The sequence below is a fragment of the Thermothelomyces heterothallicus genome (genome assembly GCF_042370625.1).
Source record: "Thermothelomyces heterothallicus CBS 202.75 unplaced genomic scaffold P884_scaffold_1, whole genome shotgun sequence".
In the NCBI taxonomy this organism is placed as follows: Eukaryota; Fungi; Ascomycota; class Sordariomycetes; order Sordariales; family Chaetomiaceae; genus Thermothelomyces; species Thermothelomyces heterothallicus.
The window spans coordinates 2439106-2466176 of record NW_027192562.1 but is presented as its reverse complement, the minus strand read 5'-3'; the positions used below and the strand labels follow the sequence as shown (position 1 = coordinate 2466176).

The 27071-nt window shown below is 58.2% G+C and overlaps 11 protein-coding genes across 11 annotated transcripts; 6 read left to right on the top strand and 5 right to left on the bottom strand.

Annotated features, from left to right (window-relative positions):
- Positions 1–86: 86 nt before the first annotated feature.
- On the bottom strand, positions 87–1809 carry P884DRAFT_190743 (P-loop containing nucleoside triphosphate hydrolase protein; the record flags this gene model as incomplete). Its single annotated transcript, XM_069437537.1, has 2 exons — positions 87–1149; positions 1229–1809. The coding sequence occupies 2 exons, from the start codon at positions 1807–1809 to the stop codon at positions 87–89; spliced, it is 1644 nt and encodes a 547-aa protein (XP_069302054.1).
- A 1819-nt stretch (positions 1810–3628) lies between these two features.
- P884DRAFT_215468 (uncharacterized protein) lies at positions 3629–4506 on the top strand (the record flags this gene model as incomplete). Its single annotated transcript, XM_069439264.1, has 1 exon — positions 3629–4506. A coding segment is annotated over one exon (775 nt), but the record flags the coding sequence as incomplete, so codon positions are not given.
- On the top strand, positions 4478–6563 carry P884DRAFT_305621 (MAP kinase-like protein). Its single transcript, XM_069445094.1, has 3 exons — positions 4478–5194; positions 5252–5913; positions 5980–6563. The coding sequence occupies exons 1-3, from the start codon at positions 4538–4540 to the stop codon at positions 6134–6136; spliced, it is 1476 nt and encodes a 491-aa protein (XP_069302052.1). The 5' UTR covers positions 4478–4537; the 3' UTR covers positions 6137–6563.
- A 596-nt stretch (positions 6564–7159) lies between these two features.
- On the bottom strand, positions 7160–7962 carry P884DRAFT_254018 (uncharacterized protein; the record flags this gene model as incomplete). Its single annotated transcript, XM_069440857.1, has 1 exon — positions 7160–7962. A coding segment is annotated over exon 1 (343 nt), but the record flags the coding sequence as incomplete, so codon positions are not given.
- Positions 7963–8063: 101 nt separating this feature from the next.
- Positions 8064–11880, bottom strand: P884DRAFT_326506 (pseudouridine synthase). The gene is made up of 5 exons (XM_069445477.1): positions 11690–11880; positions 11291–11522; positions 11028–11115; positions 10714–10968; positions 8064–10656 (listed from the first exon to the last, which is right to left on the bottom strand). The coding sequence occupies exons 2-5, from the start codon at positions 11407–11409 to the stop codon at positions 8125–8127; spliced, it is 2994 nt and encodes a 997-aa protein (XP_069302050.1). The 5' UTR covers positions 11410–11522; positions 11690–11880; the 3' UTR covers positions 8064–8124.
- Positions 11881–13512: 1632 nt separating this feature from the next.
- On the top strand, positions 13513–15642 carry P884DRAFT_189524 (calponin homology domain-containing protein; the record flags this gene model as incomplete). Its single annotated transcript, XM_069437442.1, has 3 exons — positions 13513–13638; positions 13727–14706; positions 14799–15642. The coding sequence occupies 3 exons, from the start codon at positions 13513–13515 to the stop codon at positions 15640–15642; spliced, it is 1950 nt and encodes a 649-aa protein (XP_069302049.1).
- Positions 15643–16278: 636 nt separating this feature from the next.
- Positions 16279–18660, bottom strand: P884DRAFT_189644 (uncharacterized protein; the record flags this gene model as incomplete). The annotated part of the gene is made up of 2 exons (XM_069437452.1): positions 16279–16461; positions 16531–18660. The coding sequence occupies 2 exons, from the start codon at positions 18658–18660 to the stop codon at positions 16279–16281; spliced, it is 2313 nt and encodes a 770-aa protein (XP_069302048.1).
- A 1743-nt stretch (positions 18661–20403) lies between these two features.
- P884DRAFT_235063 (Alpha/Beta hydrolase protein) lies at positions 20404–22494 on the top strand. The gene is made up of 3 exons (XM_069439936.1): positions 20404–20884; positions 20965–22232; positions 22286–22494. The coding sequence occupies exons 1-3, from the start codon at positions 20675–20677 to the stop codon at positions 22386–22388; spliced, it is 1581 nt and encodes a 526-aa protein (XP_069302047.1). The 5' UTR covers positions 20404–20674; the 3' UTR covers positions 22389–22494.
- A 1-nt stretch (position 22495) lies between these two features.
- P884DRAFT_254012 (uncharacterized protein) lies at positions 22496–23080 on the bottom strand (the record flags this gene model as incomplete). The annotated part of the gene is made up of 1 exon (XM_069440856.1): positions 22496–23080. A coding segment is annotated over one exon (214 nt), but the record flags the coding sequence as incomplete, so codon positions are not given.
- Positions 23081–23789: 709 nt separating this feature from the next.
- Positions 23790–24740, top strand: P884DRAFT_11598 (uncharacterized protein). The gene has a single exon (XM_069437110.1). It carries the CDS (start codon positions 23928–23930, stop codon positions 24696–24698), a length of 771 nt encoding a protein of 256 aa, XP_069302045.1. The 5' UTR covers positions 23790–23927; the 3' UTR covers positions 24699–24740.
- A 45-nt stretch (positions 24741–24785) lies between these two features.
- P884DRAFT_254009 (uncharacterized protein) lies at positions 24786–27006 on the top strand. Its single transcript, XM_069440855.1, has one exon. It carries the CDS (start codon positions 24880–24882, stop codon positions 26992–26994), a length of 2115 nt encoding a protein of 704 aa, XP_069302044.1. The 5' UTR covers positions 24786–24879; the 3' UTR covers positions 26995–27006.
- The last annotated feature ends 65 nt before the right edge of the window (positions 27007–27071 follow it).

Genomic DNA, 27071 nt, shown 5'->3' with positions numbered 1-27071 from the left:
AAAAACCCCGGGCTGATATTGTCCCAACAAAGAATATATATATTAGCGCCCAATTGCCTGGCAGTGATAGCGGACACTCAAACCGCTCAGTTTAACCTCAGCTTCTGCTTCCCTCTCTTTCTCTTGCCGCCAACTTCCCGCTGCTCCTCAAGTTCCAATAGGGCCTCGCGCTTCTTCTCTCCCACCAGCTTCAGCGCATCCCTCACAACCCGCGTCTCAAGATTGACGCCCTCCTCGTGCCACGCCTCCATTTGCCGGCCCACGCGCTTCTCGATGGCCAGGACCAGCTCGACGTCCCGCTGGCCGACAAAGGTGACAGCATCGCCCTTGCGCCCCGCACGCGCCGTACGACCGACGCGGTGGATGTAATCGTCCGGATCGCGCGGGATGTCGTAGTTGATGACCAGCTTGACCTCGGGGATGTCCAGACCCCTGGCCGCCACGTCGGTGGCCACGAGGATGCGCGCGGCCGAGGCGCGGAAGCGCGCCAGGTTGTCGATGCGCTGGCGCTGGGGCAGCCTCGAGTGCAGCGACGTCACGCGGTGGTCGAGGAGCCGGAGGAGGTGGTGCAGGAAGTCGGCCGTCGTGGTGCGGTTGCAAAAGATGATGACCGACTTCTCGACGTTGGCCGGCGTGAGCAGGAACATGTGCAGGTAGTGCTCGCGATGGGTGACGGGGACCTGGAGGTGCATCTGGTTGAGCGTCGGCGGGATGGCGAGGTTCTCCGTGTCGACCTCGCAGACAAAGACGGGATCGCGGCCGGGCGGGCGCGGCATGGATTTGAGCGCCATGACTTCCGGGGTGATGGTCGCCGTGAAGAGCAGGGTTTGCCGCTCGGCGGGGGGCGGGAGCGCGCCGAGGCATTCCTCCACGTCCGGGAGCATGCTTCCCGGCCCGTTGGCAGCGAGGAGCCGGTCGGCTTCGTCGAGGACCACGAAGCGGACGCGGCGGAGCCCGCATATCGTGTCCTCACCAGAGGTGCGGATGTGGTCGGCCAGGCGGCCGGGCGTAGCGATGACGACGTGGGGCCGCTGGGCCAGGGCGATGGCCTGCGACCGCATGTCGGCGCCGCCCGTGACCAGGATGGCCTTGAGGGAGTGCGGCGCCGAGATGGCCTTGATTTGCTCGTAGATCTGCAGAGCAAGCTCGCTAAAAAGAAAGAAAAAAAAGGTCGTACGCGTAAGCATGCGCATGCGCTGCAAGAGACCAGAAACGTGCCCAGACTCACCGAGTAGGGGTCAGAATGACGGCAAAGATGGCAGACGGGTTCTCGGCCCATTTCTGAAGGATAGGCACCGCAAAGGCCACCGTCTTACCCGAACCGGTCCTGCTGCCGCCGATGCAGTCCCTTCCCTTGAGCAGCATCGGGATGCTCTCCCGCTGGATAGCCGTTGGTCGCTTGATGGCCATGTTGGCCAGCGATTGCACGAGCCAAGGACGAAGACCAAGCGACTCGAATGTGGTGTTGGCGTCCAGGGGAGCTGTGACGCGGGATGTCGGCTCCGGCTCGGGGTCGCTTGGCCGGGCAGCATCGGCGGCCTTGTTTTCCGCCTGGGCCTTCCGCTTTATGCGAGACGGCACATTGATGACGGATTTGATCACCTTGGGTTCGCCGTCATCGCTATCCGTGGACAAAGTGCGGCGACGTTTCCTCGGGCTGACACTATCTAGGGTGTCTGATTCCGACGACGCGCTCTCATCTCCGGATGCCGATGTTGACCTCGCATCCGAGTCTGAATGTCCGTCGGTCTCATTCTCTTGATGCGGCACCTCCTTCTTCGGTCGGGGTTTAATAGCAACCGACGGCATTGCTGAGTTGGAGGAGTCGCTCAGTCTGCAGGCGTTACCTCTTTTAGTGAATTCTAATTCAGATGCCTGTAGTTGAGAATCGAAAATTTCCACGCGCGACGAAAAAAAAGTGGGGTTCTGTGGCAGCAGAGGATTACTCGTACTCCGTACTTCAAGGGGATCAGTGCAGGTAGTTAGTTAGTTTAATGAACCTGCGCACGGTACATCATAATGTACGAACCCCACTGTGTTTCTTCAGGTACCTGTGTACGGGATGCTTTTGTACCCCAAGATGTTCCAGGAAACTAGGCGAACTAGCCGAGACTCACCTAGTTAAATCTTCCACGAGCGCCCCATTCTGCGGCCAATCAAGATGGGCATCACGGCGCTTAGCAGGAAAGAGGCGCCGTCCTCCGCAGCAGGCGCTTGGGGAAGCCGGGAACCGGTGAAGGGCAGGAACGGGAATCAAACTAGTTACTTGTGTGCAGGGGGACAACTACGCTAGTTCCTGAGCTACGCAGTTGGGGTGCTCCTGAGATAATTAGCGGAGAAGGCTCGGCCGGAAACCAGCGTTCACAGCACGGGCTTCCCCGAACGACACTATAGACACTCAGCCCGGGATGGCGCAGCGCTGCGTCTTTGGGGCGAGGAAGCCGTTTTTTAGGTGCATCGGCTGACCATCATCAAAGGTACCCGAGCGAATCGCGAGGCGACCAGCGGGAAGTCAGTCGATATAACACTTCTTTTGCAAGAAAACATTAATATCAAATCGGCACGTTAGTCATCTCGAGATCGTCGGGATGGGCTTGTCAGCTTCAAGCAATCATGATGACATGTTTGAGCAACACAGGCGGGAATGGTCAAACCCGTCGGCGCTTCGAAAGCTGCAGTGGCCACATGGCGCAGGGCGAGAACTCGTAGTACTTTGGTAGGACTCGACTCGCTTAATGCAACCATGCGGGGGAGCAGCGCATGCCGCTCGTGCACAGCAAATGCCACGACGGCGAGAGAAGGAAGTGGCGTCCACAGGGCGTTGATCCGTGGCGGTTACCAGGACTCTCGCGGCCCATCAGGATCCAGCTCGCATCCTTTCATCTACGTCGCTCACATACCAGCAGCAAGGTATGTAGGTGACGAACTCTCGTGTTGCGTCTCGATTCGTTTTGGAAATGACGCGTAGCTTGCCTGTTGGTTCGATTAATGCCGCTTGAACTACGGATTACTCCATAGCGGATAGCTTGTTTCTTCTTGCCGCTGGACCCGCCAGACCCCAGCTTTGTTCCCGGGTCTTGGAGCAGATCACTGGCATTTGCGGTAGTATACATACGTATGTACGTATGTACGTAGGTACAGTACATGCAGAGTAATTAGTGTGTAACTGGTCTATTCTGCACTTTTTGTACCTTTGCGCATTGCCGTCTGGTAGGTAGTTATGCAAGTACTCAAGTAGCAAACATTCAGGTGGCGAGCTCCATTTAGGTAACTTGAGGCCTGCACTGTGCCTCAAGCATACAAGAGTAGCTGATTGAAGAAGGAACAGATTCTGCGAGCCGACGCCTCCAGCCGCACCCTAGTTACTTCTCAGCAGTTCCGTCTGAAGCTTCAAGGGCCCTTTGTTGCTTGTGGCCCCGCCTTTCCGGGGCCGAGGGCCCCTGATCCCATCCGGCCGCGAGCATTGGCCGGTCAGAAGCAATCGCTGAACTGTGGAGCCAGGGAGCCCCTGGACAGGCTCGAGACAGGGCGCCTAGCCTGAGGGGTGGAGGGGCTCTTCCCAAAACTGGTCCATTCCACTGTGCCTCCAGCTTGATTGAAAGCACCCTTCTCCCGCACCCAACGCCCCCAACGATCCCAACGACCGACAAACCCAACCCGTTCCAGGTTGCCAAAGAGGCGAGCAACAACCTCCACGGACAGACCAGCGAGCGTCAGCAGCCCCAAATCATCTCACCACTCCGCATATCGCTGCCAGGCACTGGACGGATCTAGATCTGCGCCGTTTGCATAACCTCGTGCGGACAGTAGGAAGAGAGAGACGGAGAGCAGCCGTCAATCTCCCTCCCTCCGATCAACGAATTTATCGCCGCAGTCGGTCGAGCCCGAAGTGCAGCAGTTTTCTTCCGCCAGCTGCTCGATTCAGAATTCCCTACGTCCGTCGGGGCACTGCCTGCGGTCGCATCGAGCGACGCTCGCCTGACGTACGCTTGATTGCTCCTTGCATCCCATCGACAGCCCGTCGCGGGCTTGTCATCTCGTCTCTCGGCCTCTTTGGCCCTATTATCCCAGCCAGCCTCGGTCGGGATCTGATCGCTGCTTCTCTCCCTCTGCATCCAGCTCCATTTGCCTGCGAACCACCGGAGTTCGCTGTCTCGAGCCGCCGGTCGATAGCAAAGGGTGTAGGCCCGCAGCGCACGCATCGCCGCGCCCAACAATGGCCGCTCCTCAGAACCAGAGCAGCGACAGCGCTGCAGCCATGGTACGAGTCTCGTCTTTCTGCTGATACCCCATTACCTCGATATTGGGTGCTATGCTCCCGAGACAGCCCACCCTTCTTCTTGAGCTGGCTCCAAGTTTGGCAGAAGGCGCTGTCGAAGGGTGGTATCACTCAGCACCCATGATGTCCTGAAGGAAAAAGGGCCGAAGCACACGACCAAGGCGAAATCCATTGCTGACGTATTCTTCGAACGCAACGCAGCCGTCGCACCCTGCCCTCGGAATCCCACAACACAACACGTCCTCCCAAGTTCCCACCATGCCGGCTGCACCACCTCTCCTCCGACCCGCCATCCCCGGCTCGCGCCCGGGCAGGGCGGGGCCCCGTCTGGGGCTCGCCATCCCTCCGTCTCCAAACGCAAAGCCGGTCAGCAACCCAGGCGCGCCCGCGCAGCGTCCGGCCCTACCCACCCTGCACCTCGCGACCCCCATGGGCAGCAACGTGGTGCCACAAGAACAGACACAGACACTCAAGCCCTCGCTGAGCCTACAGAGCGCGAGCGGCGGCAGCGAGAGCAGTGCCGCCCACAGCAGGAGCGGGAGCTTTGGGCCGCTCGACGGCCGCGCGAGCAATCCCACGAGTGCCGGCTCCCAGTTTAGCGCGCTCTCTTTCGCGAGTCAATTCGGGATAGGAAGACAGACTGGTGACCCCGTGTCGGCTGTCGGATCGCTATATTCCAATGCCAGCGAGAGCATGGACATGGATCGGGACGGCAGCCTGCTTGGCCTGGAAAGCTTCGACGAGGCCACCCTCGAGAAGGCGAGGACGGCTGATGTGGAGGATCTCGACGACGATGGTTGGCGAATCGTGAGCATGGAGAAGCGGATTATCGAGCTCGGGAACCTAGGCGAGGGCGCTGGCGGTGCCGTGACAAAATGCAAGTTGAGGGGCGGCAACACCGTGTTTGCTCTCAAGGTACGCAATTTCAGTAGATTCAATCGACGGAACGTGCGCGTGCTGACGGCCATCCAGGTCATAACCACGAACCCTGACCCCGATGCCAAGAGGCAGATTATTCGCGAGTTGGGGTTCAATAAGGGGTGTGCCTCGCAACACATCTGCCGTTACTACGGCGCCTTCGTCGACCCTGCGACAGCCACCATCTCCATCGCCATGGAGTTCTGCGAGGGCGGGTCGCTCGACAGCATCTACAAGGAAGTGAAGAAGCTCGGCGGTCGCACCGGCGAGAAAGTCCTGGGCAAGATCGCTGAAGGTGTACTCCACGGCTTGACGTACCTGCACTCCAAGAAGATCATCCACCGCGACATCAAGCCGAGCAACATCCTGCTTTGCCGCAATGGGGACGTGAAGCTCTGCGACTTTGGCGTGTCGGGCGAGTTCGGCACCAAGGGAGATGCCAGCACCTTCATCGGTACCAGCTACTACATGGCACCGGAGCGCATCACGGGCCAGTCGTACACCATCACGTCCGACGTCTGGTCCACCGGCATCACCCTCCTCGAGGTTGCCCAGCATCGCTTCCCGTTCCCGGCCGATGGTACGGAGATGCAGCCTCGCGCCACTCCTCTCGACCTGTTGACATACATCGTCAAACATCCGACTCCCAAGCTCAAGGACGAACCCGAAGCCAACATTTACTGGAGTAGCAACTTCAAGTATTTCATCGATTGCTGGTAGGTTTTTTTTTCCTCCCCATTTTTTTCCTTCTCCGACATCCAATACTAATCACTCTCTTCCAGCCTTGAGAAGGAGCCGGCTCGCCGGGCCAGCCCGTGGCGAATGCTGGAGCACCCCTGGATGGTGGAAATGGCCGCGAAACGCGTCAACATGCGCCGTTATCTGGCCCAAGTGTGGGGATGGGACGAGAATGAACCACAGGCTTCGCAAAAGGCATAGAGTCCTGGACATGACCAGGTTCAAGCTGAGATGGCCGTCGGCTCTGAGACTCCCCGGGACACGGAGAAGCCAGTAAATACACGGGTCGACAGCATTGAAGCACAAGTGGCAGCCGAGATCATAGCCGCCACAAGCCCCGTGAAAAAGGAGTCAGCGCCTCCAGCGCTTGACCTGGCAGCTTTCGCGTGGATATCCTCAGCCGTCATTGGCACCTCTCAGGAACAAGGTCCCATTCAAACCGCAAAACGTCGCCTGAAGAGTTCGAGCCCCCCAACATCACCTCTCGCTAGCTGGACACCAATTCTTCCTTCAATCCTAGAAGTAGACGAAACATGACGACAAACATGGAAGCGACAACAGCGACAGCAGCACATCAACGTAACTAACCTCTCCAATCTCAACATGGACATCAACGCGAACACCGTCAACAACGACATGATGTTCAGTTTTTGCCTGTGCCTGTTCGTCACAAACGCAAAATGCAGTCATCATCCGCCAACGTACTCGCCCCTCTCACTCAGAGAGGGAGGCGCAAGATGACGGCTGCACCTATAATGCTTGTAGCTATGCTTGGAAATCGGTTCGAACAGTGAGCCATGACTGGGCACAACAGGTGGCAAGCTGTGCGGGTGAAGGAGAGCCGGATCGGGATGTTGTTGGTTAGGCCGGTCTGGCTCTTTGACTCAAGCTTGTCGTTTGCCATCAGCGAAGTATATCTTGTCTTCTCGGCCGTTGGGTAATACTTGTTGTTTCTCATTATGTTTCTGGTTACGCAGTCTGGGTCTATTGGTTTACCGAGGTATATGGTTATGAATACAGGCAGGGCCTTACAAGCGCAATCATGAACTACGGGTGCCTTCCCAAGTGCTGTATGATCTTGCTTGGTCGTCGGTGATCCATCGATGGTATGCTGCGGCCTGCTGAGTCTCAAAGGCTGTCTTCCAGTCGTTTGATTTGCCAGTGCAGTTCACACACATCACGCTACACGCCAAGTACAGTATGCCACGGACCCACAAGTCAGGCCATCATTATTGTGGTTTGCTCATCATGGCCCAGTATCTCATTCTAGCAGTACATAACCCATCTACCTTCCTGCACAAAGAGGTATCATCACAATGGTTCATGGTTCGTCCAGTCATGCCATTCCCTTTCCCAGTGAGCAATCCTACCCTGAAAACTCAACGCCGAAAAGAAGAAAGACGCCCAGAGATAACCCAGGTTTTTTTTTTTTTTTGACCGCTGAACCTTCCATCGCCGTCCCATGCTATGCCATGCCATTGGAGAATGCCATGATCCTATCTCATGCCAGAATTCAGGTAGCCTGCCACGAAATGGCAGGCCGCTCGTCGGCAGAGAGATGCACAAAGGAGAAATGAACTGCTGAAATCCCCCGTATTTTCTGCCAACCCAGAAAGCGAGTTGAGCTGGTAGATAGTACATGGCGAGAAGAAAGAAAAGTAAAACAAACCGCAGTTGCCTGAGACGAGGCCGTGTGGTGAACATCAATGCTTCATTAAGCATAGCCCTGCAGTGAGCAAGGGCAAGTTGTAGGCGATGTCATGATGTCCGAAGCGACATAGAGCCCCATAACAAAGGCTGTGAAGCCGAAGTAGGCTTTCATGGAAATGGGATAGGGAAAGCGGCAGTTCTCCTCAGCCGAAACACCGACTTCAGCCTTCCCTGCCAAGAACAAGAGCCATCCATTATTCGCAACCGCAACGCCCAAAGATGCGCAACAACTATTGCCGTTCCGAGATATAAATTGTCGGAGCGTCAGGGACACAGCTAGCTCGACGAGGTCGAAGCTGCGATGTGCTCATTCCGACCACGGAAGGCCAACAAGAGACGAGGACGTATTCAGATATTCAGTTGGAGTATGCCAAGTATGTGCCAATGGGGGGGGGGGGGGGGCAGAGATCTGGGCATAGCCCTCTGCCGCAGATGATGGCCTCGAGCGCATCACTCGCCATCATCAGCAACGGATCCGGTTAATGGGCGAGCTCCTCGACAGTCGTGCCCATAAGCTCTCGGAGCACGATCGTTGCGTAGTTGCTGGCCTTCAGCTGAAACTTCAGAATCACGGCGATCTTGTCCGCCTTGGGGTCAATGCTGCCCTCGTCAATGCCAGCATCCACCGAAGAAAGAGGGTTGTCTGATGCATCGCGGAGCTTAGGCACAGGAACGCCGTTGATCACTTCAGCGTCGGATGTTGCGTCGCCGGGCTCCCCAACCTTCACGAGAGCCATGTTGCCGCCGTTGGCCTGGCCATCTATTGTGTTCGCTACGGTTGAAGTGGGAACCTTGGGCAGGTTGGTGCCGTACCAGCCCATCTTATCCTCCGCCTGGGCGTTGACTGTGGAGGTGGCGGCGGGATCGGCCATGGAACTGCTGACCTGATTATCGGCCTTGTTAGTCGGATTGTGGACGTTGTTTGTTCCGGATGGAGCGCTCTTGTCCGCCGACTGCAGGACCGACCCCGCGGACGTATCGCCGCCGATCGGTTGCATCTGGAACCCAGCCGGGAGCGGGCCGAAGTACGGGATTTTGCCGGTCTCGGCATAGTATGTGTCGGAGACACCACGAATTCCAGTGGTCGGTATGGCGCCTTTGGGGAGGGGGATCATGGGGAACGGGCCATCGGTGATGATATGAGATGGGGGAATCTTCTGTGCGTCGTCATGAAGAGGCGCGCCATCACCGCCCGCGAGGGGGGTCCGGATCGCGTCTTCCCGCGGCTCGTCGGCATCCATCGTCGGACCAGTGGCGGGAACATCGGAAGGAGGCACGCCGGCTTCCGTCTGGGTCTCGAGCTGCTGCTGCTGATGACGCGCGACCTTAACGCGCTTGGCATTGCCGTCCACGGCAGTCTGAACCCAGGTCTCATTGGTGACAGGTAACCCGACCGAGGGGGGATCATCTTCAGCCTTGCGCCGGCGTGAAGCGGTATCCAGGGCATTATCGTACATAGCAGGATTCTTGGAGAAATGAGCCCAGCTCCTGACTGCCGTGTCAGCATGAGGTTGGGGGGCAGAGGTGGTTGACGTCTTGGCCGCATCCTTCGCAAGCCGCTCTGCGTTCTTCTTGTGGAGAGCATAGTCGAGATCGGTAGGGTACATCTGCTCCGTGTCCTCGCGATACGCTCGGACGGCGTATTGTGGATTGCCAATCAAACGGCCGATGAGGGGGCGGTAGTTGCCGCTCAGGCTGAACTCGCGTTGCTTGCGGCGCATATCGAAGGGGTTCAGCGAGCCGTTCTCCGGCCTGCCCATGAACTCAACATAGTAGTCGCCAATATCATTGCGAGGGTAGGAGACATCGTAGCCCGGGGTGGGCAGGACGACGTCGAAGATGGTGTACTTGCCGCTGGCGACATCTGCGGCCGTGAGGGCATGGGCTTGAGCGTAGATGTTGTCGTCGTCGTTGTCGTCGTACGGGTTGAACTCGTCGTCGTCGGAGCGGTCACGACGACGGCTGCCGGTAACCAAGACCAGGTCGCCCTCAATGACCTTGGCACCGTACTTGGACCAGCGGCGAGTGGCGACAAAGTTCCAGACGTAGGACTGGTAAGCGTGGACGTACATCATGCGCATACCACGGGTAATGCTCAGAACGGCTCCAGTAAAGTCCTTCGGGTTCTTACCCAGATGGCGAATGATGGCGATTTCCGAGCTGAAGCGCTTGGGGAGGAACTCGAGAGCTTTGTCAGCCTTCTTGGTTGTCTTCCACGTGGTGATGCCGCGAGCACGATTGAGGTCGTCCCGGGTGTTTTGTTGGTCCTTTCCGGTTCCGTACGCCTGAGGCTGGTTGCTCAAGACTTCCTTGAGGAGGTCCTCGTCAACATGCAGAATGTCTTCAATGAAGCCCTCGTAGTCCCCCTTGAGGATCTTCATGCCAAGCATGTGGGTGCCGATCGTGTAGGTCCCAAAGCGCTGCAGACCGTAGTAGTTGATGTAGCCATGATGCTTGAGATAGGCGAGGCCACACTCGACAGCCTGTTGAATCATCTTCATTCGCTGGATGAGAGAGCAATTCTCACCCGCCAGGGGCTGGCAGTTCTTGAGCGTGATGACGAATTCATTGCCGCCATGTTGGCCGAGCTGGAGCGGCTCCTTGGAGTAGGAGAAGTCACCGACCTTCACATTGGGAATGCGAGAGTTCAGCCAGATGAGGTTGGATGCTTTTTGTCGATAGACGCTGATACGTTGGACGGTGCCGGCACGGCGGTCCTTGGTGCCAGCAAAACCAAAGTTGGAAGCTTTGATCTTGAGGAGGCGAGCAATGGTGTTGACTGCATCCATGGTGTCCTTGTTCTCCTTGTAGAGGGTGAAATGAAGGTATTCACCACCGGCCTCGGCAAACTCACGTGCCTGGTCACGGTTACGGTTGTTATTATCTCGACGGCCACCCCGATTTTGGCCGGTAGCCCGGCTGTTGAGCGCCCACTTGGAGGCAGTCGCGGTGATGACACCGTCCGTGTTAGCAACTGTCTCGAAGCGGGAATTGAAGATGCGACGAATCTCCTGTGAAGCGTTAGCAATGGGTGACATCTGAATGGGTACGAAGTATCGATGGCGGACCTGATGGATGGCGCCTCGCTTGGCTCTATCGGTAACGGGGTCAAATACTACGGAGCGCTCATTCGGAGCCAACGGCTCCTTGGCTTGGACACGCCTATCGAGCTCAATCAATTTCTGAGCGACAGTCTCGCCGAGTAATTCGATCACAGCCCTCCGATCGTCCTCGGAGATGGGCTGGACCTTTGGCTTGTTGTCGGTTTTGTTGTCAGCCTTGTTGGTATTGACACCGAGAGAAGCCCTGTGATCAACCGTAGCCTGTGAGACTGGTGTTAGGAAGACTGGATTAAGTATCCTGGCCATCAGGATGTACACACATTTGGAGAAATCACTTCCTCTTCAAAGTCGCGGAGGTGAAGGACAGTGCCATCCTTGCGAATCTCATTGACCAGAAAGTCCGTGTATCTTAGCCGAGTTAGCCATTGGTTCAGCAGTCAATGAAACAGAGGCGACATTTTCACAATTGAAACCCCTGACGCTGCCGCAGCCAAAGGCTATTGCCGGCAGCGTTTCAGAGTTGGATTGAGGATCGCAATGGCATCACCAAGGAACAGAGGAAGTAGGAAACTGATAAACTTACCGCTTACGGATATCGCCAGTCCAGGCGAAATTGATTGCAGCAGAGCGCTGCGTGATACCAAGAGTCTTCTCGGTTTCAACACGCACGGCGGGCACATGGGTGCCCGGGCGTTGAGACATGTTATCTTGGGCGGGAGAATCTTTCGCGGGTGCCCGTCAATTGCTGGTGGACGATGATATCGTCAAGGGTTATACCAAGTGTAATGGCGATTGCTTTGTCGGTAGGTAGTATCCTGAGAGCACACAAATGGCTGTCAGAGTCGGGAGTGGATGGAGGGAGGAAAATGTGGAAGAAGAATGGAGCCTTCCGTTGTGTTCTGGGGGCGGAAATACGAGAGTGAAAGAGTGTGTGTTGAAATGGGTGGAAGAGCAGAGGGTAGGCAACTTCGTAGCTACCTACCTACAGGCAAGAGAAACTTAGAGGATTTCGCGCTGTGACTTGGGAACAAAACAAGTAACTTGAAGGAGGGATGAAAGCAGACCGACCAGAATAGGCAAAGAAACTGTAACAAAACAGATGGTGGGAAGGGCAGTCGATGAACTCGTTGCAGAAGAAAAAGGACATGAACATAGTTATACCAAGCCTGCTTACCTTTGATATCGCAAGCTTGAGTGAAAGCGAACAAGATTAAGATGCGGCCAACTACGGCACCAACTTGAAAGCTCAGTAGTATGTGTTCTTAAGAGGATACAGGAAAAAAGTCGTCGCGTTAACAAACATTGGTGGATCCAAGGGCCAGCGAGCGGCAGAATCGCGGGGTTGGCAAAAGTAGCGGGGTTGGTGACTTCACCGCCCGTTATCCAAAATTGGAGGCGGTAGTCAATTTCATTGGTTGAATGGTTCGGCAGATTGGCGCCCGTCCACAAACCGCCGGGCCGTCGCCGGGAATGGGCCACTACACCCCGGTCCGGTTCAGATCATGCGTCTGCCCGAGAGGCCAAACGCGATCTGAAGATTTCAGAATTGTTCTAGCGTACACAAAATTTAACGTCGGTTCAATCAACAAACGTATAACAAGCGGACACAAATGATTATAAAGCTTGCCGTTGGCTGGTTATACTACACTTATCTTAACGATGGGCTTTCACATATACAGATCAGGCCTCAACCTGCTTCATTTTAAGATATGTCGATTACCTAGCACCGGTCCGTTGTGATGAATAGTGCAGCATACTGAGATATGCCTGCTTTTTGCACGTCACTCGCGTTGCGTTGCCTGTTTTGTGTTGAACGAGACTGCTATACTGGGTAGTTTCGCTCGAACCAGGATAACGCAGTCTAAAATCGATCAAAGCAACAATCAAGCTATCTAGATGGCTAAAGAGAACCTAACTACACGGTCATTTTGGTCAACGCCATTCCGGCGCAGTTGGACTATTTATTGGCACATCGTGGTGTTCGAAGGTTCTCAGGTTATGCCGCCGGGACAGTGGCGCGATTTTGGACTCGATTTATCCGCTTTACACTTGCACTTGAACATTGGTACATACATGCACCGGGTGTCAAACATCTGATTCCGAGATGTACGCTCTCCGTGGCCGGACAGAGCAGGCTGTAGCGGATGCCTCAGAGCCAGCCGATGTATGGTAATGGACGAGACCAGTGGCGAAGGAAGATGTCACAAATGCGTTGCAGGATGGCAGGGAAGCGAGACCGGCATGAAGAGTGGGATGTCTGGTTGATCTACGGATTACAGGCTAGTGCTGCCTGAAACTCGTTGGATCTTTGGCGAGAGGAGAGAGGCGGTGATACAGTTAAAAAAAGTCGGGCGATGCCCGAATTTGTGTCCGCAAATTGGCAATTTTGGGGCATTCCTCGAAATCCAATCATTGGGTCGTCTCGCAGCTCCATTTCAGGTCGGCCGTTGTCGAGTCCAGGCCAGAAGAAAAGGGTCGAGGGGTGACGGTCCAATCAAAAGTCAAACTTTCAGAGCGCAAGCCACCAGGGGTGGGAGGTTATCGATATCGGCTTGCAGGGACCGGTGTGGCTATCGACACAGTGCTGGCGGGGCTGGGCCGGACCCGTTGGAGCGTCCCCCAGGATGCGTGCGCGCGAAGACAAGAGACAAGAGAGGTTACCGAAAGGAACAGTGAAGGACCCCAACTACCGCACTCCGAGCCCGTGCAAAAGCAGATGGCGGCAGCAGCTCTGTCAACCTGCGTCCGGAGATAAAGTCCAAATTTGGATAGAAATTCCTGCCCTGTCGTCGCTCGCCAACAACGATGGCCTACGTCGAGCAGCAGCGCTGGGTTACGGTCCAGGAAAAGACGTTCACAAAATGGCTGAACACCAAGCTGGTAGTCCGCAACCTCGAGGTTAAGGACCTGGTGCGCGATTTGTCCGATGGTGTATGTCGTGTCCTTCCAACCGTGACCGACCGAGGAAGAGAACCACCTTTTGGCTAATGCGTATATGTTTGTGCGCCCTTGCTCTTAGGTGTTGCTCATCCACTTGCTCGAATGCCTCTCGAACGAGTCTCTCGGGCGGTATGCCGCCAAGCCTAAGCTTCGAGTCCAGCGATTCGAGAACGCGAACAAGGCCCTCGACTTCATCAAGTCCCGCGGGATCCAGATGACGAACATCGGCGCCGAGGACGTGGTAGACGGGAACCGCAAGATCATACTCGGCTTGATATGGACCCTCATCCTGCGCTTCACCATCAACGACATCAACGAGGAGGGCATGACGGCCAAGGAGGGGTTGCTCTTATGGTGTCAGCGCAAGACGGCGTGCTACGACGAGGTGGACGTGCGCGACTTCAGCGCGAGTTGGAACGACGGCCTTGCATTCTGCGCCTTGCTCGATATCCACCGGCCGGACCTGATCGACTACGACAAGCTAGACAAGTCAGACCACAGGGGCAACATGCAGATGGCGTTCGACATCGCTCACAAGGAGATTGGCATTCCCAAGCTGCTCGACGTAGAGGACGTGTGCGACGTGGCCAAGCCCGACGAGCGCAGTCTGATGACCTACATCGCGTACTGGTTCCACGCTTTCTCTCAGATGGAAAAGGTGGAGAACGCGGGACGCCGAGTCGAGAAGTTCGTGAACAATATGCGGGGTGCCTGGGATATGCAGAGCGCCTACGAGCGAAGGATGGCGGCGTTGCTCAAGGCGATCCGTGAACAGATGCTAAGCTGGCAGCAGGCCAAGTTTGAGGGGACCTACGCCGATGCCAAAGCGCAGGCTGCCGACTTCGCGGCGTACAAGAAGGGGAGGAAGCGGGAGTGGGTAGCAGAGAAGAGCGAGCTAGCAACATTGTTAGGTAACATCAAGACCAAGCTGGGCACGTACCGTTTGCGGCCGTATGAACCACCGGCAGAGCTGAGGTTAGAGGTGCTGGACCAGGAATGGGCGAACCTGACCAAGGCAGAGATGGCTCGGGGCCAGTTGATCAACGAGACCATCAGGGAGTGAGTTATACCCCTTCCCCCCTCCCCCTCTCTCCCCCGAGCCGGGGGCCCAAGCCCGGTCCGGAAGACTTCCCGCTTACAGAGAGTTGCAGCATCAAAAACGCTCTCCGCAAGTCGTTTGCCGACAAGGCCAACGACTTCGCGCTGGCCCTCAACACCATCCAGCTCGCCATATCCGGCCTCGAGGGCGACGTCGAAGACCAACTGCACCACGTACGGAAGCTCGCGGACAACCTCCCGCCACTAGACGCCTTTCTCAAGACCATCGCGGCGGTCGACGCCAAGTGCCAGGAAGCCAACATCGAAGAGAACGACTTCACCACCTACACCTACGACGAGCTCTGCTACGAGCTCTCGCTCGTCCAGTCCTCCGTCTCCAAGAAGCTCTCCTTCCTCGAGAACCAGATGGTCGCCCGCAACATGACCAACCTGACGCCGATCCAGCTGGAGGAGTTCGAGTCCGTGTTCCGGCACTTCGACCGCGACGACACAAACACCCTGTCGGAGCTCGAGTTCAGCGCCGCGCTCGCCTCGCTGGGGCTCATCTTCTCCGAGGAGGAGATGCACGACTACTTCGTCGAGACCTCGGGCGGGCGCGACCGCGTCACCTTCGAGCAGTTCATCCGCTTCATGGTCGACGTGACCGAGGACCAGAACACGGCCGAGCAGGTCTTCCAGAGCTTCCGCGAGGTCGCCGACGGGAAGCCCTACGTCACCGAGATGGACCTGCGCCACTCGCTCGTCCCGGACGACGTGATCGAGAAGCTGGTCGAGATCATGCCCGTCCACAACGGGCCCGATATGCAGGCGGACCGCGGCCAGCCCCAGTACGATTATATCGCTTTCATGGACAGGATGATCGGGGACCCTGAGGTAACCGGGACCGGGACTGGGAGGGCGAGTCCATCGAGAGGGTTCGTAAACGGGGCGCATTAAGAGAGAGGCGTCGTGGCGAGTGGGGCGGTGGTTTGGCAACGTCGGTCGCTCTGCGAGCGGACGCGGACGCGGACGCGGACGCGTGTGTTCGCTTCAGATCTCTTTTCCTCATGTTCTTCTTTAATAGGCCTGTCAGGTAGCATAGCGGACATGGTTTCGGGGGCGGGCAAAAACAAACTTTTATCGGTCTCGGATTTTTTTTTTTTTTTTTTTTTTTTTGGTCTTGGCCGACGAGTGACAATACCAAGTTTGATGGGAGGTTAATGGACAGGGGCTCGAAGAGAAGAGCCTGGCTGGCCGGCCGCAAGGGAGCTTAAGTTTCCGATCAGATAGCTCAGGTCTCTGAGTCCCTCGCCGATGGAAGAAAGAAAGGGGGCTCGGGGGCCAAACAAAACGGGCATCTTTTTTTACCCCATCCGTAATCATGATATGCTTGTCTATCCAACCCATCTCTATCAGATACACACCGCTGTTGCCCAAAGAAAAACCCCAAAGGAAACCAACCATCATCACATGCAACCGACAAACAAGCCGTTGTGTTCTCGACGGAACGTTCACGTTTGATGGAGGCCCAGCACATTGACCACCGGAGGGAAGTCGAAACGAAAAGGCCTCATGCTCAAAGAGAAGACCAGCCTACTCCTTGAAGGCGCCCATCTCCTTGAGCGCCCCGGCCAGCCGCTTGTAGTCCTTCAACAGTTCAAAGACCTCGCCCAGCTTCAGATCTGCCGCGTTCTGTAGCTCCAAGAAGCGCTTATTCGGCGGGCCGATCTTGGGTTGTTCCCTCGGCGGCAGGGCAGCCGCAAGGTCCGGGAAGGCCTGCGTGCGCTCGTCAGTGTACCCGGTTTCCACAACAATGAAAACTTCTCCTGGGGCGTTTGGACGTACCGTCGCCAGATCTCCCCCATCCCGCCCAACTCCATGCCCGTCCTTCGCAGGCGGTGTCGGCGCTCCCGCCGCAGCAGACGCGGCAACGGCGGTGTTGGCAGCGGCACTCGACCGCCCAAACCCCCTAAACCCTCCGATGCCCGCGGAGAGCCTCGCCATGGGGTTCAGCGAGTTTCCCAGGCTGCGCATCGAGTCGATGATGGGCGGGCTCGTAATGATTGGGCTCGATCCCGTGGCGGTGACCTGCGTCGTGGAGGACGCCGAGGGGTGATGGTCTGCTTCGCTGCTGCAGCCGCCCCTGCGTGATGACGACCCCGCGCTGCGAGCCGAGTCCGCACTATGGTCGCGCGACACTTTGCGCGCCGTACCTGAGATGAAACTCAACAGCGGCGGGCGCTCGGATTCCGGCTCCGGGCTCGGGCTCCTCAGCGAGAGCTGGGGGGTCCGTGTCCCGTCCTCCTCCGGGCCCGGAAGGGGAGGTGTGCCGATCAGCTTGCGGGCATCCTCAAGCGTTTTTGGCACAATGACTGCGCCGCCATCGTCTTTGAGCAAGGCGTCGGGAGCCCGTTCGCGAAGTTTTCCGAGGAGAAATTTGTAGCTCTCGCCGAGCGAGGCGCCTATTGTTTTGAGGCTTTGGTCGGCCGTGTTGAGCACCGCGTCGGAAGCCGCACCAAAGGCTTGTGCCGGGGTCGGGGTGTTCCGGACTAGATCGCTGAGGCGGCGTGCCCGAAGCTCGTTGACCGTCGCCCGAAAGCCGGCTGGGCTGGCGGACTGGGACTGTTTCAAGGCGGCGTTGAGGCTGGAGGAGGCGCTTTGGGAAGATGGGTTGGAGCTGATTGCCGCTGGGCCGGAGGATGTGGGTGAAAATGCTGGAGGGAAGGTGTCTTCCTTCTGTGCGGGAGAGGGCCCGGGGTTCTTGAGCGGCCCGGTGGGCGTTTCATCGGCGCGGAGAGTGGAGAGGTCGACGGTCTCGAGGAAGGATATGGTAGCTTCAAGCGTGGTGATACAATATGCTGCCTCGCCTGTGAGCTTCGGGCCCCAGCGGAAGCGCTGGATAAAGTTGAGGTCGCTAATAACACTGAGATGCTCCGGCGGCATCGTGATGAGCGTGTAGATGAGCATGGGCATCAGCTCGTCGGCGGACGAGGAGGGGTGGAAGTGAGAGAGCGTGTCGATGATACTCTTGTGGGCCGCCTTAAGGTGGTTCAACTTTCCCAAGGGGTACTTTGACTGACTCATCAGGACCAGTTCCTTCCTCGCCTGCTCTAGCCATTCCTTGACTTCCTCTTGTTTCCTGGCGGTCGTTTCAGGGTCGTTGGGTGCGGTGCCGAGTTCGACGCCAAGATCCACCGGGCCGATGCCGACGACGGCCAGAGCCGCGGTTTTAGATCGGAGCTTCGCGTCCTGCGCCTCGTCCTGTGTGCTGCGGTGGCGGTAGATCTTGCTGTAGATGCCCTCGCATAGCCTCCTTTCCACCGCCTCCTCCAGAAGCGACTTCTTCTGCTCCAATGCCCTCCTCGCCTTCTTCCGGCTTGCGTATTCTTCGGCTGTCAATAGCTGCTGCTGGTCTGGGTCCGGTTTGGAGGGGCTAGCCTTGGGCTTCTCTTTGCTGCCGAGCGAGGCGGCCTTTGCGCGCAAGAGACTTGCGGCCGAGGCGCGACTTGACGGAGGCGGGGCGTCTTCACGCTTCTGGAGGGTGGCCAGGGTTTCGACATGGGTCTGGATATGCGACGAGGCTGTGGCGTAGAACTCTTGGAACAGGCGGGAAAGGTTGTCGATATTGGGCGGAGTGGGATGCACCTTGGCTGAAAGCGAGTCGATGAAGCGGTCCGTCAGGCTGATGAGCTCAATGGGGAGGTCCTCCAAGTCGACAGATGCTCTGGGAGGCTCAACCGCCTCCTCGCTAATTCGGCTGACAAAGGTATCCGGCGGCTCGTGCCCATCGCTCTGCGGTACATGGCTGCCAGAGGCTGTTCGGACGGAGGAGCTAGCAGGCAGAGGTCCGGCCTCAAACGTGCTGGCTCGCTTCGGTCGAGTTGTCGGCTCGGGAGAGGGAGAACGTTCCACTCGGAAGGAGCGGACAGGTCTCAAGGGGTTAGGGCGTTGCGCCGGGTGGGAATTGGAAGCCATAGAGCTACCGCCAAACGTCAGACTGGACAGCATTGCGTCAGTGTTCGGTTTTCGCGAACCGTGATTGAGACGAGGCGAGAAAGAAGGGCGAAGATCCTTGTGGGCAACCCCCTCAATGATAATAAGGAGCAGGGTGAAAGGGTGACGGGCTTGGCCTACCTAGTCGGACCTCGGGGCAGCGCATGAAGCAGTGGATCGCACAGAGACGGGACGTTGAAACAGCGGACCCGGGCGAGTAGTCAGCGAGTCGGCCGACGTCGAGGCCGCAGGACGTTTAGCTTGCGCGCGCCGACGGAGAAGCCAACCGCACAGAAAGCCAGGCAGGTTGCGCCGCGGAGACGGATGTAGAGGTGGTGGGACCTGTATATTCTCACCTGAACTTCCGATCGGTTATCGATTGCGAAATACACAACAAGTTAGTGTATGTTACTTGTGGACCAGACGCGAAGCTGCCCGCGGATCAGAGGGCCCGGGCGCGTTGCAGCGCAGATCTCGGTACTTGGCTGCCTTAACAGTCATGTCCTCTACGGGCCCGGCTAGCGGAAGCTGAGTGCAAAGAAGGACCTTGGGGTCTTGCAGAGGACAGGACAAGTCAATTATGGTCAACATTGTCAACACTGACATTCCAAGGGGGATAGAAAAGCTTGGATGTTCTTCTTGCGGAGAAAGGGCTGTACCTTGTGCTAACGCAGTTGGTTCTAGATGCCCCAGTCGTCAGGGTGCATGCGCTGGGTCGGCTGCGAGAGGCGGCTGCTCAACGGCCCTGGTCGATTCGTACAGGCCAAAGGGCCAGAATGTTTGAGCCATGGGGGGAAGAGGGCGCACTCTGAGGAAGGGCGAGGTAAGGACGGCCTTCGCAAGCTGCCTGCCGGGATGAACTTACTAGTTGAACATGCGACTCGGGCGCTGCCTGCTTCATTTGGAATGAAGTCCACCAAAATGATGCGAGCCTGCACTTGCCCTCATTTTCCTAGACCCAACATTACGCTTCATTCAGGGAAGCACCGTAAAAACAATTATTTGCAGAGCGAGATCATTGGATTGGCAGAGGTGTTGCCATAGCTTCATGATAGCGGAGGATACCAGGATTGAGAGCGACCGCCTCCCCCGGCGACCTGCGGAAGGACAATTGGGCAAAGTCACTAGGCTCTGATGGCAATCATAATGAACAGTACAGAGGTAATTTTGAGATTGATGAGCAATCTCAAACTGATTTTAGTAACCCTCCACAAAGACGGGTGCGTAGAGCTGACTCCGCCAGTCGTACACCTACGTAAAGAGGCGCTCTCCTAACTTTGAGGCATGCGCCTCATGAGGACTTTGGGGCAATAGGCCAAGAGAGGCCGTAAAACGGTATGTTTCCGCCTATTGGCTGTGCCTCTCCAAAAGGGCGATGAATGCTGTTCCACAAGAACTCATTCATATCGACCTTCCCTGTGCTTCAGGGATGGCGTGCTAGGAAGAGAGCATACTATGTAGGTCGGGAGCTTCAATGTCTCGGATGGTCGCCGGCGCGTTACATGTAGTTTTACGACTTTGAAGAGTTCTCCTTTTTTGGTTTGTCTTACATCGTCAGTTAAAAGCAAGACCTTTAAAACCATACGCACTACACAGTCGACGCCAGAAGCTTGTATCCTGACCGCTTCTAAAAGGTACTGCGGGCGCGAGTCCAGGGCGTGCATCATCATGTGGTTGTAATGACCCGCTTGAAACTGGGGCGCCTCCGCAAAGAGTCCCATGGCTTGGCTGCTACAGGATCCACATGACCGCCTTATCAGCGCCTGGTGCCTGGATAGCCGGCCTTGATTGGGCAAGTGGCGTTCCGATCGGCCCCAACCAACCCGGGAGCCATGCCGTCGTCAATTCGGACACCGTCGACGAGCCAGGCGCGCAACAGTTGCTCTTTCACCTCACTCTCTGGGTCTGATAGACTAACCAGCGACAACGCAAGTCAAAACCAAACCCAGTTTGTCCGTTCTTCTGCATCGACACACACATCGGCCCAGCGCCCGGCATGTTCCCGAAGAGGCGGGAGGCGGGAGCGGCGTGCACTTCGGCCGGCCTAGTCACCGCACGACTGCTGTTGTCCTTCCTCGCTCTCCCAACATTTCCAGTTGCGGCTGCAGGACATGCCCCATCGGACACGCAGCTCCCTCTCGCCATCGAGGTTGGTCCGGTAGCGCCGCTAATACCGGAACCCCCAGCACCCGCTGAGCACACCTTCGTGAGTTGCCCCATCCCGTAACGTTAGCCCAACCTTGGTTGGTGAGAGGTTGCTGACTGTCGCCTCGCGCCGTGTACCAGACCCTCCGACACATTTTTCACCACGGAACGTATAGACACCCGCATCTCCATCGCAAGCAGGATGTCACGCAGCCAAAGGCGGACGTGTGGCTGCCGGCCGAGGACGGATATGAGGCCCAACGAATCGGTCCCCTGCGAGCCCGAAGTAACCCGCTCCGGATCCAGCGACTGGTGGACCGGAGGCCCAGTGTGGTAGACCCAATTGTGGCCGAGTCGAGGAAGCAGGGGTTTGTCTCGGTACTCTCGCCATCCGCGTGGACGATCGACGATGTTCCCGGGCCAAACGTCACCGACAAGGACACCGTTCTGACGCTCGCCCTGATGGCGGCCGACGCTTACGTAGAGAAGCCGGGCGAGGCGGACTGGGAAGATGTCGGCGCGCCGTTCAACCGGAGTCTCGATTTCGGCTGGGAGGGCGATGGGCTGCGGGGCCACGTATTTGCCGACGAGACTAACTCGACCATCGTCATCGGGCTGAAGGGGACCTCGGTTGCCGTGTTTGACGGGGAGGGCACGACCACAAACGATAAGATCAACGATAACCTGTTCTTCAGTTGCTGCTGCGCCCAGCAGGGTCCCTGGACTTGGCAACAGGTGTGCGACTGCGCAACCGGCACCTACACGTGTAATAACACGTGCGTCACCCAAGCCCTCCGCGACGAGAACCGCTATTATTACGCGGCGCGCGAGCTGTACGCCAATGTCACCGAGATCTACCCCAATTCCAACGTCTGGATTACAGGTCATTCACTGGGTGGGGCTGTTAGCTCGTTCCTGGGCCTCACGTACGGTGTGCCGGTGGTGACCTTCCAAGCGGTGCCTGACGCGCTGCCGGCGAGGCGGCTTGGTTTGCCCGTCCCTCCAGGAGCCGACCCGGACGCGCCTCAGGAGAGGGAGTACACGGGCGCATTCCACTTTGGACATACGGCTGACCCCGTCTACATCGGGACCTGCAACGGAGCGACGGCGTCGTGCTCGTTAGCAGGTTATGCGTTTGAGGCGGCCTGCCACACGGGCCGTGAATGCGTCTATGACACAGTGGGCGACTTGGGCTGGCGTGTTGGTATCGGAACGCACAGGATCAAGTCGGTGATTCGGGACGTCATCCTGAAGTATGACTCGGTTCCGGAGTGCAAGTTTACTCCTGAGTGCCGGGACTGTGGCAACTGGAAGATGTATGAGAGCAACGGGACGGAGTCGACCATGACCTCGAGCGTTCCGACGACAACCTCCAAGACCCGGACTCGGACTGAAACCTGCAAGACGCCGTATGTTCCGTTGTCCGTCCGTGGCTGGGAGTGTCTCGCTGACGAGTATCTAGGGGTTGGTGGGGTTGCTTGGACGAGACCACGACAACTACTGGTACGGAGACGTCTGAGGTCACGACGTCGACATCATCGACCACAACATGCCATACCCCGTAGGTGGTCCCAACATGTGGCACTCGCATGCATTCTACTGACTTCCGCCAGGGGCTGGTTTGGCTGCAAGGACAAGACCACGACTAGTGTAACCACCACCGAAATCATCACTTCGACGACGTCAACCACAAACAGCACTACGTGCAAAACGCCGGGCAGGTTCTGGGGCTGCTACGACCAGACGACAACGACGTCGATGACGACCAGCAGCACTGCAACACAGGATCAGAGCACTATCACGTCTCCACCCAGCATGCCCAACCCCACGTCAGCGCCAACAGCGACTCCCACGGAGGAGGATCCGCCTCAGAAGAGGCGTTGTGTCGACCGGGCCTGGTACGGCATGTGCAGGAAGTGGGAAGGTGACGACCTTGAACGCATCGACGACATGTAGCCGTATTTTGCGAAGAGAGAGCTTATTGGTGTCTGTTCTTGAGTCTTGGGGCGCGTTTGGAGTTTCATTTTTTTTTTTTTTTTGAGATCAGCGAGCTTCAAGGAAGGTTCGGGTTTGCATCAGGTACAGTAGATATATACAAGTCAGGGTTCCAGGGAGTTTCATGGCTTGGAGGATCAAGAAGGACCATCGACATACAAGGGTGTGGGCCGCAGCAACGGTTCGTGGGATGCATAGTACATATATCTTCAGAACCATATGACAGAGATTATACTCAGACCGCGAAAGACGCCGTATCATGACTTGATTCAGGGTTTGTTGATGTAAGACACTGCTGTGCTACAGAATAAAAACCTATACGGTTGAATAGGTCAAGGTATCTTGCTGCAACAGGTCATAGGCCACAGGGCGATCCGGTTCACGACCCCGCCCCACCCCGCTGCAACTCGACTCAGCGAAAGCATGACTGGCCCGTCCCTCAGCGCCCTCATTAGGTTAGGTATGGATGGATCTCACCTTTAGAATGCCATCGTTCTCGTATTTCTGTGGCTGAGGCTCCAACTTGGATGTGCACATGCCGCCCGGCTGGGCTCGGAGCTTGCCTCGCACTTAGTCCTTCCCTTTCTGTTTTTATCTCGGCCTTCTCTTTTCTTTTTTTTTTCAGTTCTGCTATCTGTAACGGCCCGTTCCAGCAGGGCCCGGGCACAGGATACCCCGAGCTGCTTCCAGTTCCTTCCGTGCCTCTTTACTACCTAGCATACCGACGGTATACCTTACCTACCTTACCTACCTTACCTACCTTACCTACCTTACCTACCTACCTAGGTAGGAACCTTACCTTCCAGCTTTCAGTGCATATACCGCGTGCATGAGGTACCTACATAACAAAGTTAGTGCCTTACACGTGGCGCGGCACTCCACTTAAAGACCCGGCGAACTCAACCCACAAAAGGACCTCGCCGTGTTCGGCGTCGGGAACCAGGTCCCCCAGCTCCGAGTTTAGTATACCAAACCCCGGGTCCGTAGGGTCCGTTGTACAAGTTACTAGACGACGGACACGACACAGCAACAAACATGTCCGACTCCCCCCAACCGGCAACGCCGCCGGTGCTGGCGCCGAACCTCGAGGCGCAGCTCATGTGCTCCGTATGAGGCCCCTCCTTCCACCTTATTATTCCTTTCCTCCCGTTCCTTCCTCCCACAAAAAAAAAGACCGTCTCTCGCAACTTCCCCTCCCCCCTTCCCCCCCAATCCTCCACTCTTGTGCTACTTCTCTTTTTCGCCTGGCCCCCTTCCTTTCTCCTTCTCCTGGAATGCTAACCAACAAGTCGATCCCGACTTCGGAACCAAACACAGATATGCACCGAACTGCTGTACCAGCCCCTGACCCTGCTGGACTGCCTGCACACCTTCTGCGGCGCCTGCCTCAAGGAGTGGTTCCGCTTCCAGGCGGACCGCGTGGAGTCGGCCCCGGGCCCGCCGCCGCCGCCCTTGGTGCCCGTCTTCACGTGCCCGAGCTGCCGCGCGGGCGTGCGCGACACCAAGCACGACGCCCGCGTCTTCAGCCTGCTCGACATGTTCCTGGCCCTCAACCCGGCCCGCGCCAGGTGCGAGGAGGACCGCCGCGACATGGACGCCCGCTACTCACGCGGCGAGCCCGTCCTCCCCCGCGTCCGCAGGCTCGAGGACCGCACCGAGGAGGAGCGCCTCGCGGACGAGGAGGAGCGCCGCGTCATCGACGAGGTGAGGGCCCTCAGCCTGAGAGAGGCGACCGAGAGGGCAGCCGCTGCCGCCGGTGCATCTGCATCTGCATCTGCTTCTGCTTCTGCTTCTGCTTCTGCTGCCGGGGGGAGGAGTCCCGGGAGAGGGAGAAGGAGCAGGGAGGCGAGCCGCATGAGGGGGTCCGGGGAGGGGGATGAGATGGGTGGGTCCAGGAGAAGGGCGCAGAGCGTGGCGATGAGGGCCGACGGCGGGGGTGAGAGGGAGACCGAGGGGGCAACGAGGAGGAGGAGGAGGAGGAGGGGGAGTAGCGAAACGAGACAGAGGCCGCAGCAGGTGGAGCACCAGTCCTCGCTGAGGAACCTAATCAGTGCGGATACGATGGACGCGAGAGATATTGAGAGGGAGGTGGAGGAGTTTGCAAGGCAGATCCAGGAGGAGGGCCTGTTGGACGGGCTGGATCTGGACAACCTCGACCTCGAGAACAACGACGAGCTCAGCCGCAAGATAACCGAGGCGTACAGGAGGCGCCAGCGCGAGAGGAGGAGAGACGGCGGGAGGAGAAGCAACGCCAGCGCTCACTCGCACCGATCCGACGCCACCGCGCCGCGGCCCAGGTCCCGAGCGGACGACGACTCACGCCCAACGAGCCGGCACGCGGCGCATTCGAGGGCACCGAGCGCGGGCGGCGGTGAGGAGCGCGGCCGGTACCCCCCTTCCAGCTCGGCGCACCTTGACGTCCAAGAGCCGACCAGGAGGAGGCGAGGTTCCAGCAGCGGCCGGAGTGCGACCCTGCCTGTCGTGCCCACCCAGACTGATGTCAGAGTGGGATCTCGGGCGCAGACGGACCTCTCCTCCAGGTCTAGGCCCGTGACCAGCGACGCTCACGTCAGGCGGCCGAGTGCGGACATTGAGGCGAGAAGCGCGAGCTCGCCGACATCTGCCACGGTTTCGGGGTCTCGTGCAGACTCTCCCGCTAACCGAGGGCTTCCCTTCAGCGCTCGGGCAGTTGCAGGGTCGGGCGCCCAGCCAGAGGCTCGATCGACTTCGACCAGCAGCAGGCTGAGGTCGTCGGACCAACCGGCAGCAGCGCCTGAGGTCGGGGCGGAATCACCGACGCCAGGGTCCGTCTCATCCCCCATCCGCCCAACCGTCGCCTCGCCTCCTGCATCCTCGCGACGACCGCAGCCGCCCCGGTACAAAGAGCCCTTCATCAACTGCATCACCTGCCACAAGGAACACATCGAATACGAAGTCCATTACAACTGCTCCATCTGCCACCACGGCGACTGGAACATTTGCCTCGACTGCTGGCGCCGGCGCAAGGGCTGTCTGCATTGGTTCGGCTTCGGGCCCGCTGCCCGGGCGCGCTGGGAGAAGCACAATCTCACCAACCTTCCAACGCCCCCTCCACACGTGCTCATTGCCCACCGCTATCTCCCTCCGAAGCAACCGCTGAGCCGCGCCGAGGGCCGCCGCGCCCTCGCGACCGAGAACCCTCTGGACCGTCTACAGACGGGCACATTCTGTAGTCGCTGCTCGGCCTGGACCAACGACTGCTACTGGCGCTGCGACGTGTGCAACGACGGCGAGTGGGGCTTCTGCACCGACTGCGTCGACCAGGGCAACGCATGCTCCCACCCTTTACTCCCGCTGGCTTATCAGCCTCCTCCGCCCCGATTCTCCTCATCCTCCGCCTCCTCGCCCTCCTCCTCCTCTCCCTCTCCTTCCGCTCCGCCGGCCTCATCCGCTCCTAGTAACAACAACAGTCATGACGCCGCCGTCGCCCCCGTTCCGGCACCAACACCAACCGGCTCCTTCCACCCGCTGTCCGCTCCCGCTTCCCCGTCCTGCTCGACATGTCGCACCCCCATTCCCCTGACTGACTCCCACTTTCACTGCTACGCCTGTCCCTCGGCCCCGGGTCAGAGACAAGGGAGCTACAACCTCTGCTTACCCTGCTACGGCGCCCTCGTCTCGTCCGGTTCCGTGGCGCCCGAGAACGGCCCGACTGGTTGGCGGCGGTGTCCGCGGGGCCACCGGATGGCCGTCGTCGGGTTCGTGCCCGACGAGAGGCAGCGCGGGCTGTGGAGGCGGGTGGTGCAGCGGGACCTGGTGGGCGGGAGGAGGGCCAAGTTCGAGGACCTCGGCTCCGCGGCGCCGCCGGGGCTGCGGGTCGTGACCTGGCGGGACGCCGCGGGCCGCAAGTTCGAGAGGCTCTTCTCGGCGGACGTGAGCGCCTCCACGACCGGGGCCGCGGCCGCGCTGGGCGACGGGAGGTTCGCCAAGGTGTTCCCGCCGGACGGCGGGACGGGCCATCGGGCAGTGGCCGGCTGGGGGTGGACACCTGCGGCGGGGGTCGAGGACGAGCTGCTGTTTCCTCGCGGGGCGGAGATTCTCGAGGTTGAGGACGTGAATGGCGAGTGGTTCCACGGCTTCTACATGGGCGCACAGGGTCTGTTTCCCGCGCCGTACGTGCGGCTCGTCGGGAGGTGATGGAAAGAGGGAAAATTAAAAAAAAAAAAAAAAAAAAGGCATGACCTTGCCAGGAGGTATACCCCGTCTCATGCTGT